Source organism: Porites lutea, chromosome 9 (genome assembly GCF_958299795.1).
Source record: "Porites lutea chromosome 9, jaPorLute2.1, whole genome shotgun sequence".
In the NCBI taxonomy this organism is placed as follows: Eukaryota; Metazoa; Cnidaria; class Anthozoa; order Scleractinia; family Poritidae; genus Porites; species Porites lutea.
The window spans coordinates 2840001-2856530 of NC_133209.1; the positions used below are offsets into that span (position 1 = coordinate 2840001).

Below are 16530 nucleotides of genomic sequence, written 5' to 3' on the forward strand. Positions count from 1 at the left end.
ACATTCGGACAAACAGTTAAGGAATCGGGTTTGAGGGAAGTCGTCCAGTTTGACGTAATGCCTCTACAGGCCGACCGTTCACTTAAGCTTGAAGCTTATGTTGTGCCGGAAATATCTCACCTAAGCAACGAGCACGTAGAGGTCGTCAAGAACGATTATCCTCATTTTCGTGATCTGTGGTTTTCAGATGTTTGCCAAACTAAAGAAGAGCTCGAAATAGATTTGTTAATAGGATCAGATTACCTGTGGGAGTTTCAAAAGGGGCGGACAATACGGGGGGAGCCAGAAGAACCGGTAGCCGTAGAGACTGAGCTTGGATGGGTGTTGTCGGGCCCCCTGAAAAAGAAAAAATCAGATAGCGAGCGACAAGAAGTGACTGTAAATTTCGTGGCGCATGAGGGTGTGGCGACCGTTGGAGATAGTTTAGAAGGGGCGGTCGGTAAGTTATGGGACTTGGAGAGTTTAGGAATTAAAGCGAGTGATGAGGTGCACGAATTGTTTGAGAGCGATATCAGTTTTATTGAGGGGAGGTATTCGGTCAAGTTGCCTTGGAAAGAGAGTCACAACCCCCTTCCCAGTAATTATGCAAACAGTTTGTCACGCATGAAGAGCCAAATCAAAAGATTGAAAAGGGAACCAGAAGTACCACAGGTAGCCCAAGCTCGAAATATGAGCATCGGCGAGCATCGGCATTGTTGCGTAACATTCAAAATATAAGTATTTGTATGGGAAAAAAAACCTTTCGTTTCTCTAACCTACGAAAATCAAAGGATTTCAATAAAAAACAGCTTACCTTACTTAAAATGTGTGTTACGTCTCTCCTGTGTGGTCCACGGGGACGTCCACGGGTCGATTTATGACCGTTTTATGGGTTTTTATGTCAACGGTTTTCTCTCTATATAAAGGTTTATCAATGTTGGCCACTCCAGCAAAGCGGCTCGACTGATCCACCGAAGGAAAACGGCCGTAAATTCGCTCCAACTGCTCCAATCGCCTCCAAATTCCGCCTAGGTAACACCCGATAGTTCTTCTTTCCATTCTTTATCTTGCTTCAAGACTCCTTTGCACCGAGAGCGAATCAAAGGTCGCAAATCTCTGCAACCTTTCCCGTCTGAAGCCATCGACTGAGGCTCGGCCTGAACTCCGCGTTACCGTTGACAGATAGCGACACGGCCTGAGACTCAAATTACTCACACTCGGGGTGGGAGACAGTCTCTTGCTCCCGTTGTTTTCCTATTGTGTCAACGGGAACAAGAGACTGTCTCCCACCCCGAGTGTGAGTAATTTGAGTCACCCCACGCGAGAAAAGGCGACACGCCGCGTGTCGCCTTTTCTCGCGTGGGGTGATTTTCACGCCCGCTCGCGTTTCGCTCGCTCTACTATCCCTGAGGAAAAATGGGGGACTACTCGTAGTCTACTTCCGGGGTGTCTATTTTCTGAGAATATGCCTACGGAAGCCGAAAAAGGACAATCCATAAATATTTTGCAAATCCCAAAAAATATTTCAAATCAGGAGCCCATCAAATTTGATGCGCTCCTGTTCAAATCGAAATATTTTTTTCAAATCACTGTCGAAAAGTTTGACAAATCTAAAAAACTATTGCAAATCCTAAGAAAATTAGTGGATCCAGAAATAACTTTCTGAATAATCCGAAAATATTTTGCAAATCCATAAAAATTATTTCAAATCGCATTTTTTGTACAGTCATTATTGAAGAGTCTGGCAAATCTAAAAAAAACATTGCAAATCCTAAGAGACTTATTGGATCCGCAAATAACTTTATATAAAACTCTAAAATAGTTTACTGTCCAAGAATCGTCGTGAAATCCAAAAAAATATTTTGGCAATCGAGCAAAAAGTTTTGTCAAGTGCTACTTGTGCCAGCAGTCAGCCAGCGTCATACCGGCGTTTTTCCGCCATTTCCCGCATCCAAAATGGCGAAAGAAAGAGGTTAGAAACATCGAGTACAATGTTCTGTCATAAATGTGGAAGAGAATTTGGGAACAATGAAACAATCTGCCGTTGGTGTGGAACACTAAAAAGGCGTGAACAGGAAAGTGTGTTGTCCAGCACGGAAGGCGAGAGCCGTTGGCTATAGAACATTATTTTAAAAGGGGATTTTGTTATGAGACCATTGTTCACTTTCTGGCAGAATACCATGGGATTTCAATGAACGTGAGGACTTTGAAGAGAAGGCTACGTCATTATGGGTTACGAAGAAGAAACCACCTTTATTCAGAACACACTGTTCGGGAAATAATTAAACGAGAAATTGAGGGCCTTTTATCACTTCTTGTTGGATATCGTGGAATGTGGAACAAGCTAAGAACGACCTACCATGTTACTGTTCCTCGAGACACGGTCATGAAAATTTTACGAGAGTTGGATCCAGACCCAACGCAAAGTGGCATGTCGATGGCACGTGACAAAACGTTTTTTTTCGATTTCCAAAATATTTTTGTGGATTTCATGACGATTCTTGGACTGTAAACTATTTTAGAGTTTTATAAAAAGTTATTTGCGGATCCAATAAGTTTCTTAGTATTTGCAATGTTTTTTTTTAGATTTGCCAGACTCCTCAATAATGATTTGTACAAACATTGCGATTTGAAATAATTTTTATGGATTTGCAAAATATTTTCGGATTATTGAGAAAGTTATTTCTGGATCCACTAATTTTCTTACGATTTGCAATATTTTTTTAGATTTGTCAAACTTTTCGACAGTGATTTTGAAAAAAATATTTTGATTTGAAATATTTTTTGGGATTTGCAAAATATTTTTCGATTGTCCCTTTTCGGCTTCCGTAATATGCGAAAAAAAAACTTTAATTCAAATCTCGCTCTCATAGTCGCCGTCATCGTCCTTGAATCTAAGGATTCACGGCCCCTGAAGAAATTTCTGTCTGACAAATTTAAATCGTTTCCCATCAAAGATCTGTGAACGATAAGCTAGTGTTTGGCAAATCCTCCAAGTGCTTATACACAGCTAGTTATACGTCATTTACAACTTTCGTCCACGCTTATCGACTTTCGGTCCAACTTTTCGGTCAAACATAAGATTTTCTCTTTCGTGGTCTGTGAGTTTTTTATGCTTGTTTAAGACAGTAAAATGAGACAAAGAAATGGGAAAATTTCAGTTTTGCTTCAATACTTTTAAACAGCTGCTCGAGAAAATGTCAGTGAACACACATGAAACGCATAAGAGTATCGAACTATGTCTTTACAATGACTGTCACAAAATCAACCCAAGCGGTCCCTTTGGGAACTTGATTTTCTGTTTTACGTCATCCTAACCATTTCTTACTTGCGGGCGTGCAGCATTGTTCAGGGTTGAAACGTCATCTTCACCCAACGATTCCGCGCGGCCCCTGTCAAACAAATCGATATATCATATTTTCACTGTGAGTAATTTCCTTTATATACGCGCGAGTTACTAGGATGCCTGTTCGGTATTCCGCCTTCTGGGCGAAATCCTAGCCTGCGAAGCGCAGACGTATTTCCGGTCGTCGCTTCTCTCCCTCCGAATACGTCTGCGCTTTGCAGGCTAGCGAAATCCCTGCTGGGGTAAAAACCCTAGCGCAGTGAATGAGTAGGAGTGAGGACTGGAATCCACTGAGACTGAAGAAAATATTCAGGAGTGTGGACTGCGATTTAGTTCATCAAACCCTCTCAGCCAACTGCTCCGTTACGATGTTCGATGTGGGTGAAGGATCGTGAACATAGCCTTAGTCTTGGCGGTTTATGTTGTGTTGCAAATGAAAGTAAAATATTCCTTTAGCTGCCTTGATATAAGAATCATAAGCGCAAGTATATTTCATATATTCGAAACGTTGTTTAGAATTGATGGGGGAAAACTGACATTTTGGGGACTCTAGGCAGTATCTTGATTATATTTTGAGCAAGTGTGTGTGTGTGTGGGGGGGGGGGGTGCGGTGCTTGGGAGAGGGGAACCAGGGGGGATCAGGAGTGGTGTCTGCAACACCTGTCTGTTGTCCCAGAAACGCTTATGCAAGTTGACCCAACCAGTCCTTATCATTTGATAATAACCAGAAGCCCATAATAAGCGCACGAGAATTTTTGGTTCCGACAACTCAAAGATTAGGTGCCGATAGTCTCTTCAAGATTCATGATTATAGTATCGTGTCGTTTGATCGTTGCCGAATTGTACGGACAAGTTGCAAGACAATCTGAGCCTGCGACCGGCTGGAGATGCGGCAGATGCCTCTTTATCAGCTTGCACGTGTTGCGTGACTGGAAATATTTTCAAGACAACGTAACTTCCTGTTTTAGAAGCTAGTGAAGCAGGAAGACGGAAAGCGGCCAGTATGCAAGTGTGAATACTATGTTGATTCCTAATTATTGTGATTACATACACATATCAGGTACAAGTTACGTTGATCGTTAGCATTTTAATCAGTGTATGTGGCTTTGTTCAAGCGTGTACTTAGTATGTTTTGATATCATGTTTTCTTCTAGTGCATATCTACACACGGCGGTAGTACATATTCGATCTTCTGATTCTTTCAGCTGAAGGTCAGTCCTTGGAAGCACGGAAGAAGACCCTGAATGACAACTACGGTCAATAGCATAATACAATCCATCGCTTCAGGCTTAAAGAGTTACAGAAAGCAAACAGTCCTTGACAGAACGACAACAATGCATTAAAACAGTAAGTTAATACATGTATATTCAATTTATAGTAAAATTCAGTCCTACATTTCTTAAAGCAATCAGCTTCCAGAGTTCATTGACGACACTAAAGATGCTTTTAGAACCTTATCCGACGATTTGTTTTTCCATGTAAATAAACGTATTTTATGCATGGATTTGGCATATTTCAAAGGGATTATTTAATACGGTCCCTGGAATGTTTGAAAACTCGACTGAACCATCCATCAGTCACGGATGACGTTATTAAAAACATCCCGAAACTGCCAGCTGAAACTCTTTATTTATATTAAGGCAATATTGTGTCGGCCGTTTAAAATCAGAGATAGTCCTCTAGATCTCTATCTACGTAAAACTGCAATCAGAGTAATTGATTTAAAATCTGTTGTTAGAATGCGCCCGAAACATTTCAGTTGTAAATGTACAACTAAAAGGAACCCAATATTCGTAAATTGATCTTGTTACGCAAGAAGTGGCGGTGAGGAACACAGACAATGCTTCTTTGTTCGGGCCTTCTCCATTATCTCACAACTACTTCGTTGAAGATGAAGGACGTTGCCTATCATATATCTCCCTCTCATGGGGTCTTTCATTCTTTCACGACTTTATCATATTTCCCCGAAAAAAAGGATGTTCTCTTTTTGAAATTGTTTCGTCACTGTTTTTATATTTCGAGTGACGTCATAGATGGCGCCAAGACTTGACAGATCTAGTGCACCCAATCAGACAAGGTAATAGCCTGCGAGCAAGCTCTCCCAGGGGTGCGGAGGTGGGGTGGGGGGGGGGGGGGGGAGGAACGATTTCATAGCGCCCCGGAGACCTTGTATTTGAGGTCTCCCGATTAAAATCTTGTAGTTTCGCCACCATGCTGTCACCGCCAAATGTCCTTATTACGAAAACCACTCATGGAACAAAAACACTGAATTGTCCACTACAAAGCAGAGATATCCGCACTATACACGGTATTGTACTGACAGACAACTGCTTTTTCTTTCATTCAGAAATGACCACTGATTGCCTGCTGGACAGTTAAGCCGTTCTGACAATTTCGCAATTGCTGCTGGTCCGTTCCACACCCTCCTTTCTATAACCATGACTGGAATTCCTGACGTGAAAGAATCCCATTTACCAAATGGATATTGTAGCTTGAGACTGACTCCTAAAGGTAAAACGGAGTATAAGAGTCGTTATAACTAAATGGTAGCATCTATTTCAGACGAATGATAGACCGGCATTGAAATTCGCGTCTTTCAAAGTTGTACCGGCTCTATTTTCTACAAGGTTTAACCCTGGAGTTTACTTAGAACAACGATGAGTAATTTCTAGATCTCTCTTTTAAAACTGTCTCTTTTGGCCTTGGAATAACTAGAGTTGGTAGGGCTTTTGCTGCTGTCTATTTTTATTCCAACTTACTAATAGGGTTCCCATTCCCCGATTTTTGGCGATCTTGGATTGCCCTTATTTGAAGCTCAGGATTCGGGATTGTGAAGGAAAATCGGGGCGAGATTCGGGATTGAATGTATGCACGGGAAGTGGGATGCCATAAATAACCGTCGGGATTACGGGGTTGCATGAAATTTTGAGTCGGGATTACGGGATTGAAGAACCGTATTGGGAACCCTCAAGTAACTATCCCGTTTTCACGTGAGGGGTATAACCCAAATTACGAGCAGTAGGAAGTGCCTAAGGACTAGGGAAATCGATTGTTATAGTAAGGGTGCGAATCACGTTATGATCCCATTTGACAAAGCTTTGAACGAGGTAAAATAATACGGATGAAGCTGGAAACAGCTCGAATTTGCTTTTAAGGTAACTTTTTCGCTGCCTTCGCTATCTTGTTTGCTGAAGCCTCCAACTAAACCTGGCGCGGAGAATATTAGAGCGGTTTTCATTTGAGTGTCGAAAAGTAATTGGTTTTGCACTTTCTACACGATGCGATTGGCTTAAAAGATTCGCGCCACCTTTTCATCCAATCAGAAGTAAAACCAAAGCCAATTGTGACGCGCTCGCATGCATTTTCCCGCGCTTTGCGTCAGCCACATGTAATTACTTCGAGTTTTGATTGGTTCAATGTATTGTCTGTGTCCTATGTGATTGGCCAGAGTAATTACTTTGGTTTTGGTTTTACGACACTCAAACGAAAACCACTCTATTCCTTATGCCATAGTGTTCGTTGTGTAGGAGTAAATTAAACCAAAGCAACTACACTTCAAAAAGCGGCCGCTTCTTTTCGACGTTGATTGTGGAGTCGTATCTCGTACTCAGACAGATGCACTTGTTTTAATTGCTTGCTTTTAAAATCCAATTTTTTGCAGCTGATGAAGACGAATCAGACTTGAAAGAAGAACTCTATGCCTGCAAAGAAGCCACAAGGAAATTATTGGAAAAAATGAGAGAATTTCAAGGTTAGTTCACTTTACTTAGGTGCGCCAATGTTACTGCGGGCACTCAACAGCCCCTCTCCCCCATGAGAGAAAGACCGCCATACCCCTGCTATTTACGAACAGTGTCTGGGTTCTTTAACGTCCTACAGAATTTATATTTATATAGGGTTGTGAGACGGGGCTTACGGTTTATTGTTCTTATCCGAGAAGACTGTAAAGTCTGACCGTTTGAAGAATGTCTTTACTAAGGCTGCACTTTCTTCCCTTTTATTCAAAGACACTGAGTGTTTGTGCGGCCAGGGTTTGAACCAGCGCTTCCCGCTCGGCAGACCGGCCCGGGCTGCGGTTAAACAACAACCCTGTCATATCTTTCACAAAAGAAGCCTCTGCCTTGTATTCTATTTTCTGGATCGATTATGATCAGTGCTTGCCAAAATTTAACTGCTCAACGACTAAGGGACGGACCATTAGAAAAGTTATGGGGGGTGTAAAGTGCAAAATAATATTCAAGCAAGGGAAAATTAACTAAAGAAGAAGGGAAATGTCAACACAATAAATTCATGCAGCTTCAAAATTACCCACTCCTGCCATACATTTAAGACCATTAATTTTCAATTGGAATTCATCCGTCGGCTTCTGTCACTAATAGTTTATCGTCCATTTTTTTTTTTTAATTTCTCGTCATTTTGTAGCGGAGGTAGAGAAGAATATGGAGGAGCTGAGGAGAGAATTCCAGAATCTAACGCAGTCTACTATGAAAGAACTCAAGGAGCTGAAGGAGCTTAGAGGTACATGTAAGACGCATGCCTTCCTAAGTCAGTATTTTAAAAATTGCTGTCTTTTTGGAACTGCCTAACGTGAGGCAAGATAAACCTCTTTAGGCCCAGTTCAAACGTCGAATTTTACAACTGCCGATTAGGCCCTTAGGCCCGGTTCAGACGCCGCTCCACTCATGTGCCGAACCTAACTGATGAATTAAGTACGGCAAAAGAGCGGCGTCTGAATCAATTTGGTACGGCAGTTTTAGTTTGGTGCGGCAAAAGCGTAAAGTTCGACAGAGTCTGTCGAACTTTTGTCGAACTTAACTTAGGTTCGACACGCGGTGCGCCGTCTGAATCAGATGTCGCGCCAGTGTCGCTCCAAAGACGAACTTATTCAATTAGGTTCGGCACATGAAAAGTACGGCGTCTGAACCAGGCCTTAGGTTCGACATTTAATTCAGACGTCGCATTTCACCTATGATGCAATAATCATAGACACTATTATCCATATTGGATAACAATTTGTTTTAGAGACTGGGAATATTTACAACAAACGGACCATTATTTTTATTTACTATATTATTCATTGTTTTAATCAACTGCCAAATTTAGTTACAGTCAAAGCTTTCCTTGCGACCACTTTCGTAAGCGACCAGCTCTAGTTACGACGGTTGGAACTGTGACTTAAACTTTCGGTAATGAAAAGCTCTCGTAAGCGACCGCAACCACTTTTTTGCATCCACTTTTCTGGACTTTTCTTTTTTTTGAAGCTCTGGTAAGCGACCACCTAGTAACCACTCAGAGTCTTATTCACATAAATCAACACTTCATTGAAACTGCACACTGCGCTGATGGTCTAGAAAAATTGGACGTAAAGTGTAGCAGCGTCTATAATCAGATATAAAGACACTCATTAACCATAAATTTCTTTAGTTTTTTCTTCATGAATTGTCAATGAGTTTCTGACTGAAGCTCTCGCAAGCGACCACCCTCTATTGTTTTACAATGCGGTCGCTTATGAGAGCTCATTCTCGTAAGCGACCAGCTCTAGTTACGACCACTTTTTCAAATTTCCGAGATGATCGCTTACGGGTGCTTGGACTGTACGTTATTCGACTAAAATAGGAGTTAAATTCGGCACATGTGAAATTCGACGTTTGAACCGGGCCTTAGGTTCAAGAAAGTCCTTGAAACATTCCCCATAATTATATTAAATATGTAGCTGTCATAATGTACTTGTTCATGCGATTAAAAAAGGGATTTCGGTAAGAACAATTATGAATATATGTTCCAAAACACTCTCTGTTTCTTTTAAAATCGAAGCTTCATTGGAAGAAAATAAAATGGAACTGAGGCGAGCGTTGGCGGAGAATCATGATAAAGGGGACCCATTCTTAGAAGAACTTAGAGGTACGTTTGTAACTACTGGGCTCATACAGGGCTTTTAAAGCATAATATCAATACACAATATATAGATTGTAATAGATAAAGCTCCATTTAGAGCAACATCCTTTAAATTGATTAACTATCGTAACTGTATTAGATTCCTTCTATAGACATTTTCATGCCAGACAAATTTTAAACACTTCACTCCAAAATACCCTAAGTTCTGAGACTTCTCGCTCCGCTTTCGTGTCCGAAATGGCATCCAATGTTCGTGATACTTATCTCTGCACAATCTCTATTAACTGGCAGACAACTGAAGTGTCCTACAAACCCTTCGGAAACATACAAGCTCACTCCGTCAATAATACGATAAATGTTCATCCCCATTTAGACTGTAATAGCGTTAAGTCTGGAAAACAAAACGCCAAACCCTACAATCCATTTTAACTTTAATTTCAACGAGATCTCACTACTTTATTATTTCGAAACTGCACAAGTCAAAACAGCCGACAGCCCCACTTAACCTTAAATACCCAACTAATATTGTAAGTTTCCGTTTTGGTTCATTTTTTATTACAGTTTCAAGTGATCATGAAAGAGATGCGGACAACACTAGACGTCCACTTTTTAAGAGGGTGAAATGTAGGTTACACGTTACAGCTGCTTTTAGTTGACTACCCTGGCTCAAGTGGTTCGTGCACTAAATAGAGAGTCTTAGGCCACGTCCACACTATAACAGATAGCTTTTGCAACGGCACTGGAAAACCGTATCTGGATCGGGCTTCTGTTCGCACATAAGAAAGATGATTTCGGCGCGATTTCTCATCTGTAACGGATCAAAACCTCGTCGCGCCGATCTCTAAAGTGGAGTGTCACATATCGGAGGAGGAGGGGCGGGGGGGGGGGGGGGGTGGCTGTACAACACAGGCTAATACCATGTGATGTTTTATTTATTTATTATTTATTTTTTATAATTTACAATAATGACATTGAAATACAAAAAATACAGAAACACACTAAAAGGGAAAGAGAACAAAAAACGTAAACGGTACAATTTACATTATTAACTTACTTATTAGTTAATTACATGTGAGAAGGCTAAGAGAAATAATAATTACTTCAAGTTAATCTTTCTATTTTCCAGTAAAGTTTAAGGCGCACCACATTAATTTTACAAACTATATACATACTTTTTAATAAACAGTATTAGTAGATCTAGTTGGCGTCTGAGGTTATTATTTATAGGAGCAGGGATATATTTCTGCATCAGAATTTGCTCAGGGGAAAGATTAAAAAGAGTATTGTGGGACACATTAAACCACGATAAGATTTTATGATAAAATTTTTTGTTTACTTGTGAGAATGTATGAAAGAAAGCAAATTGAGCAGCGCAAAGGACTTAACCAACCGGACTTGGTCCGCATGTAACTTGTAGCGACCTAGGACGATAATTCAACGGACGCAAATCAAAGATGCTTCTATCCTGTCTCACATGATTATATTTATACTTTCGGGATAAGCTGTTAACCCAGACCTTAAATGCTTGTGTCTCCCGATCTCCGAAACATTTGGTTGAAATTAAATTAGAATTTATTTCTTCTCTTCAGGTATCTTTGGTTCGACCAAGAAATCCAGAAAGGGGAAGAAGAAGATGCAAGCCCTGCCGCAGCAAGCGACGACAGACCAACCTGCTTTAGTCGCACCGGAAGCGAAAACTAAGGACAAAGGTGTTTTTATACCTCTGATACTTACGTCGCATGCTTTTAGTGTTGAATGTTAAAAGGGCGGGGAATCGTATCAAAATGATAATCATTATGACGTCATGATATGCCAGCCTCAAGAGATAAGATACCAGTACCCCTCCCCTCTTCCAATATCAACCATCCCTGCCCGTCCCCCCGGATGAACAAAAAGAATCGACCCGGTACCCACCCAAATTATGACATGGGGATGGATCGGGACGCTATAAGAAGTCTCTCTGTCCCTCCGACTCCGTGCATTTTGACACGAAAAACGGTTTTTCTGGAAGTGGGCAGGGTAGTTGATGGACTGTGATGTTTGTCAAGATGCCCACAGGCTCTCCCCTTCGCTCTTCCCAGTGTTTTTTTCGCCCGCTCGCCCGTTTTTCTCGCTCATCTACACTGACCAAGAGCCTGGAACAGGCCAACTCCCCCAAAAATTGCAAAAACTCAGCAGAACTAGCGGGGGTGATAGCCTGCGAGCGCAGACTTATTTCCGGTCGTCGCTTCTCTTCACATGAAACGTAAAGAGAAGGGACGACCAATAATACGTCTGCCGGTTCGCAGGCTTCGGGCATGATGTCTGTTACCAATGAACAAGCTGTTAGCGATCAACGTGTACCAAACTAACTGAATATAAAAGCATGACTGTAATACGTTTCTTACATTATTCGATGCAGATGTGTCAAACACTGAACTTTTCACCGAGTCTGGAGCGGAAAGACGTCCTTCCAGGCGAAAGGGTAGCTCTGGAGAAGTGTCTGTAGTCAGCTTTGGGGCAAACATTGGTAAGACTGAAGGCTTAACTTTTACAAAGTGAAAACCCAACAGACTGGAATAAGCCGAGTATTTTTGTTGTCAAAAGTTTACAATAAGGTGCGTTCATTATTGAGAAAAAAGGTCTCCATTCGGATCCTTCTCATATCTGTCGTCATCGTTACCTACTGTCCTCATTCAGCCCAGAAATAGCTGACGTTTTTGTCTTGATCATGGCTAGCTATGCTTTAATTATCAATCAATGATAATGGCTTTCTTTCTTTTAACAACTATATTTATGTCCAACCTTTATTGCGCTTCTAACAATGTACCTTCAAAGTTTCAGGAATCGCCTTTCCTCATAGCAGAGCCAAAGGTTCCTTAAAAAGCTTGCCAGGCCTTCCAGTTATGTACTATTTCCCGGACGAATTTAAGGTACGGTCACATAGCTATTAACAGGCAACTTAACTGAGCAAAGACGACGACGACAGCAGTGAAGACGTCGCTAAAAAATGATTTTGCGTTCTTTAACTGACTTTGTTACGTCTACTGGACCCTTTAAATTTGTCAAATGTCGGCAGTTTCTCCTGGAATTGAATTCTTAGGGACTTTATCCAGGTTCAAAAAGAGAAAGGAAAATTCGTCGTCCCGTGTTCTCAGACTTATTAATAATTCACAATGAAAGTACAAAGGAAATTAATGTTTAGTGAGTGTTTGGAAATCAGATTTAAAAACTGCTCATTTTTGCATCTTTAATTTCTCCTTCTAAAATCATTTTGTTTGAGAAGTAATATCAAGCATTCGACACAGTGTTTCATCACCAGATGAAACACATCGAAGTTCGTCAAAAATACTCCGCCGCGCGTCGTTTTTTCAACTCTCTTCTCGTTGTTTCATCTGGTGATGAATTACTGCGTCTCACGCTTGATATATTACTTCACGTCCCCCGTAAAACGTTGCAGGAGGTTTCACGTCGTAATCGTACGGTAGACGTCAAAGAAATGAACTAAAAAGCGTGATGCACGTGCAGAGCTGTTGTTTTGCTCATAAAACCAATTGTTTTTTGACGTTGTTGTTGTCGTCGTCCCTTAAGTTCTGTTCGGGTGTGCTCGCTCAGATTGGAGGATCTATCTGTAAATTCATTTAAATTGTTGGCGAAGCATGATAAGCCTGTATGAAGCAGTATTAGCGTCTTATCCTAAATTCTATTTTCATTGTAAACTCTTTATATATTCGAGCGAAAGTGTCTTCTCTAATCTGGTGGCGTAGCGGAATTTTAACCAGTGAAACTGATACTCTAGAAAAAGAAAAGCTTTCTACCCACTAAATTGGTTCGTTCTCGTCTCAGGGAAGAAAATAATAGGAGCGCATAACAGGAAGCCCTAGGTTTCGTTCGTTTTTTCTTTGTCGCTCGCAACCCGCGCCCTTAAATTTTCCTCTTAGTCTTTCAAGAGTAAACGTTCTCGCAGGATCTTTCTGAGAGGATCTTAGACCAGTCGTATTAACAATAGCGAATATTTCTTCGTTCTCTTGAACGTGGGGTTTGTGGTAAATTTTTTTGATCAACTCATGTTTGATGAGACAAAAATGTTCGTAAAATTATCTATATTCGAGACCCGTTACCATGTTGGAATTAACAGGATGAGTACAATATTATCGAGGTTATTTCTTCGGTGAGTAATATCTATTGAGTTACCATAAAATAGGTGATATCTGTTCTGTTTTTCTTGTAGGATTCAGATCAATTGGATGAATCAGAAGGCAAGTAAACTCACTGTTGGCACAAAATCATTTTAAGCAAAAAAAGAGCGCCTTGAATGTGCATCATAGCATTTGCATTCCAAACTAAAGAACGAGGGCAAAACGGGACTACTACTTCTCTTAAGACGTTGAGGATTAATTTAGGGTTTCCGGGAAACTGCCCACCTACGCCTCCCTTAAGTCAACATTTTTCTCTAAGTGAGAAGTTAGTGTTAATGTTGGCTTAGGGGAGGGGTAGGTGGGCAGTTTCTCAGGAACGTAAATTGCTTCCGGCGTTGCTTGGACCTCGCTTAAAAAAGCGTACGGACAAATTGAAAGAATGAATACTAGCCGCGGCGCTCTTTTAAGTAAGTAAGGAACATTTAGATCAACTAACTGCCTAACAGTCTTGTAAACTCATTTTCCGCATTTTTCACCTCGTTTTCTTATGACAAGTTAAAAGAGGAAGAATTCTTAATTCATTTTTCTTTGAACTAATTTAGGATATTTCCATTCTCGTCAGTGGAGGTCGAAAAATAGAAGCTGGCCGGAGAAACATACGGTAAGGCCCTGTAAACAAAATGTCGCCGATAACTTAGTTCAAGAAGTAAGGAGGCTATATTATGAGCTTTCATAGCCACATCCTCACGTGATGCTAGACCTCTTTAGTGAAGAAGTCAAGTTGATGCTAAGAGAATGCTCATAACAATGTGTTGCAAACAGCCCGCGGCTGAAAAATGATGCCTCTTGAGTGTGGTTTGAGCTCAGTTAATTTCATTGACAGTACTTAAGGAGTTTCTTATTGCGAAAAAGATTTGACCTATAAACTATAGAGTACGAGCAGTCCCTGCTTTGCCGCCCGCCGCTCGCGTGCGTACCATCCCACTTTCTGTACGAAATGTACAGTTTATACGCGAATAAAAGTTGTACGTTTTATTTAGGACACGTTTTATTTTTCCTCGTATAAATGGCTCTACTAGTGTATGTGCTTATTTGCATGTAAGAGTACCGTGCTAATCCATATTAAAGCTGTTTTACACTTTTCTAGTCTTATATTTTCAACTGAGGCGATGATTTACCCTTCAGTTTCAGGTGCTTGACCAAATACCCCAGAACGGGACAGAGGCCGGTAGGTTTCAGCGCGAGGAGATCCTGTTACAACTTTATGTAATGTGGTTTTTTTTTCGCAGTCCCCTTTGTGCTGTCCAATAAAGAGACATTTCCTTAGAGATGAAGTCTATATTCCAATTCCTTTGAAAAAGGCAACAAATGGACATAAATGTCGCCTCCTTTTCACTGTTAGATTGCCTGCGTTCCGTCATTTTGAATAATTATGACGACATTCTACTGCTTAGAAACAACCATTGTTTACTGCGCCAGCGGCGACTACTTGACGTCACATATTTCAAAATGTCTTCGGAGGGGGGTTGTACACTAAAACATCAATTTGCTCTAGGGGTAGAGTTTCCCTTTAAACTCTCTATTGTATGGTTTTCCTAGCGATCTTTTGGATGTAATATTTTGTGCTTGTCCATATCACGTCCTTTTGTGACTGTTCAGGGAAAGAAGTTAAATATGCCTAGAGTCCCAAACGTTTTTTTTTTCCAGAGCCGATAAATATTACCATGCATCCAAAGTCTCAAACAGAAAAGGAAGGAGCAAGAGTAGAGTTCAAATGCAAGGTTGACAAAAAGAAGGAAAATGTGATTTATCAGTGGCGTAAGGACGGCGTTGCAATACCTGGAAAGAATGACTCGACTCTTGTCCTGGATGTAGTAGAGCTGCGTGATTTTGGCAGTTATACGTGCTACGTGAAATATCAGGATTCATTTAATGAAGGCAAAGAGTCCATCTGCGCAACACTAGATGTTATACCCCAGTCTCGAAATGGAATGAGTGAGTGAACTGAGGTCTATGTTCCGAAATGGGAGGGAAACTGGGACGCGTTAACTTTCGCGAAGGCATCTGGGTCTTTTACTGGGGACAGGGAAAATAATTGGCCAATAACTGACCGGCGCTTTCCCAGTAACGATCCCACAGACCATTTCGGCACACACTTCCGCTCCAGTCCCCTCGTCGTTGTATGGCTACATAAAAGAAGAACACCCGCGGCAACCTCGTCCCCAGGGCTTTTACTCATTTTTAATGGGAAAAGCCCTGGGGACGAGGTTGCACCCGCGGGTGTTAGCAATCAGGAGAGTTGACTGTTCTTATATTTAACACCAGCCTTTCACCTCTTCTCTTTCAGGACCCAAACGTTTGCGTGAATTGGATATTAACACGAGAGATGAAATTGCCCTGCTACTCCAAAAGATAAAATTTGGGCTAGGAGGCTTTAAGAAAGTAGCTGCTGAGTACGGCATGACACAGGTCCAAATAGGAGCGCTAGAGAATTCCAGGGAACCCGGAAACGATGTCTTGGAATTTATCGTGATGTCAAAGCCTGACCTAACAGTATATAGCTTTTGCAAGACACTAAAAGAAGACAAATTTAAGAGGTGCGATATTGTCGGAAAGCTGGAGGACCACTTTTTGGTTCAAGATGAAACAAACAACACGAATTTCTAAAAGAATTCTGAGTAGGAACAATTTTCTGGAAATATCTTCTCTCCTCGTACTTAACTGATTACCCCTCTTTGTTTCCTAGTGTCACGTTTCTTTCGTAATGGAGTGGCTAATAAACTTTCTTTTTTTATATTGTGATGCAAATGTTGGATGAAAATGATCAAATATTGCAATCCATTTAAGTACAATTTTGAGAGAGACGATATTGTGCATAACAAAATTAATGACATTTCTTCCACTGCTTTTTATATTTTAAAATATATATAACCGATGTATATACTGGCAATTTGGCCAGTCTTTTATAAAACCTGGAAACACTCATGAAGTTAATTCATCGCCAGTCGAGAATTATATCAACTTGTATGCAATTATCTCATTTACTAAATAAAGTTTATTGAAAGTTTACGTTTGCCTTTTAGTGAATGCGTACTAGCGTCAATCCAGGAGAGGACGCAGTGGGTTTCTAAGGTGTGGTGTCTGGATGTTATTAAAAAGGAGAACTGAAAATGAGGAACGGGGAAGAAGCAC

At 40.9% G+C, this 16530-nt stretch overlaps 1 protein-coding gene and 1 pseudogene across 4 annotated transcripts; both read left to right on the forward strand.

Annotated features, from left to right (window-relative positions):
• LOC140948130 (uncharacterized) overlaps positions 1 to 2586 on the forward strand; it is a 7924-nt pseudogene extending 5338 nt beyond the window's left edge.
• Positions 2587 to 4156: 1570 nt separating this feature from the next.
• Positions 4157 to 16407, forward strand: LOC140948104 (uncharacterized). 4 transcript variants are annotated; one of them, XM_073397331.1, is made up of 15 exons: positions 4157 to 4385; positions 4480 to 4672; positions 5673 to 5836; positions 6987 to 7076; positions 7748 to 7843; positions 9140 to 9226; positions 9782 to 9844; positions 10810 to 10929; positions 11622 to 11729; positions 12044 to 12132; positions 13431 to 13458; positions 13941 to 13999; positions 14524 to 14566; positions 15046 to 15333; positions 15686 to 16407. In XM_073397331.1, exons 3-15 carry the CDS (start codon positions 5764 to 5766, stop codon positions 16003 to 16005), a joined length of 1464 nt encoding a protein of 487 aa, XP_073253432.1. In that variant the 5' UTR covers positions 4157 to 4385; positions 4480 to 4672; positions 5673 to 5763; the 3' UTR covers positions 16006 to 16407. The 4 variants fall into 4 exon arrangements, with proteins under 4 accessions (XP_073253432.1, XP_073253430.1, XP_073253431.1 ...); XM_073397329.1 differs by having other exon boundaries at positions 4165 to 4385; positions 12038 to 12132; XM_073397330.1 differs by having other exon boundaries at positions 4165 to 4385; positions 4531 to 4672; positions 12038 to 12132.
• Positions 16408 to 16530: the final 123 nt, after the last annotated feature.

Excerpts from the sequence above, each read along its gene's own strand:
- LOC140948104 (XM_073397329.1), top strand. The coding sequence starts at position 5,764 with ATGACTGGAATTCCTGACGTGAAAGAATCCCATTTACCAAATGGATAT. Across the intron at positions 12,133-13,430 it reads ATTTCCCGGACGAATTTAAG|GATTCAGATCAATTGGATGA; the intron begins GTACGGTCACAT and ends TTTTTCTTGTAG. Across the intron at positions 15,334-15,685 it reads CCAGTCTCGAAATGGAATGA|GACCCAAACGTTTGCGTGAA; the intron begins GTGAGTGAACTG and ends CTTCTCTTTCAG.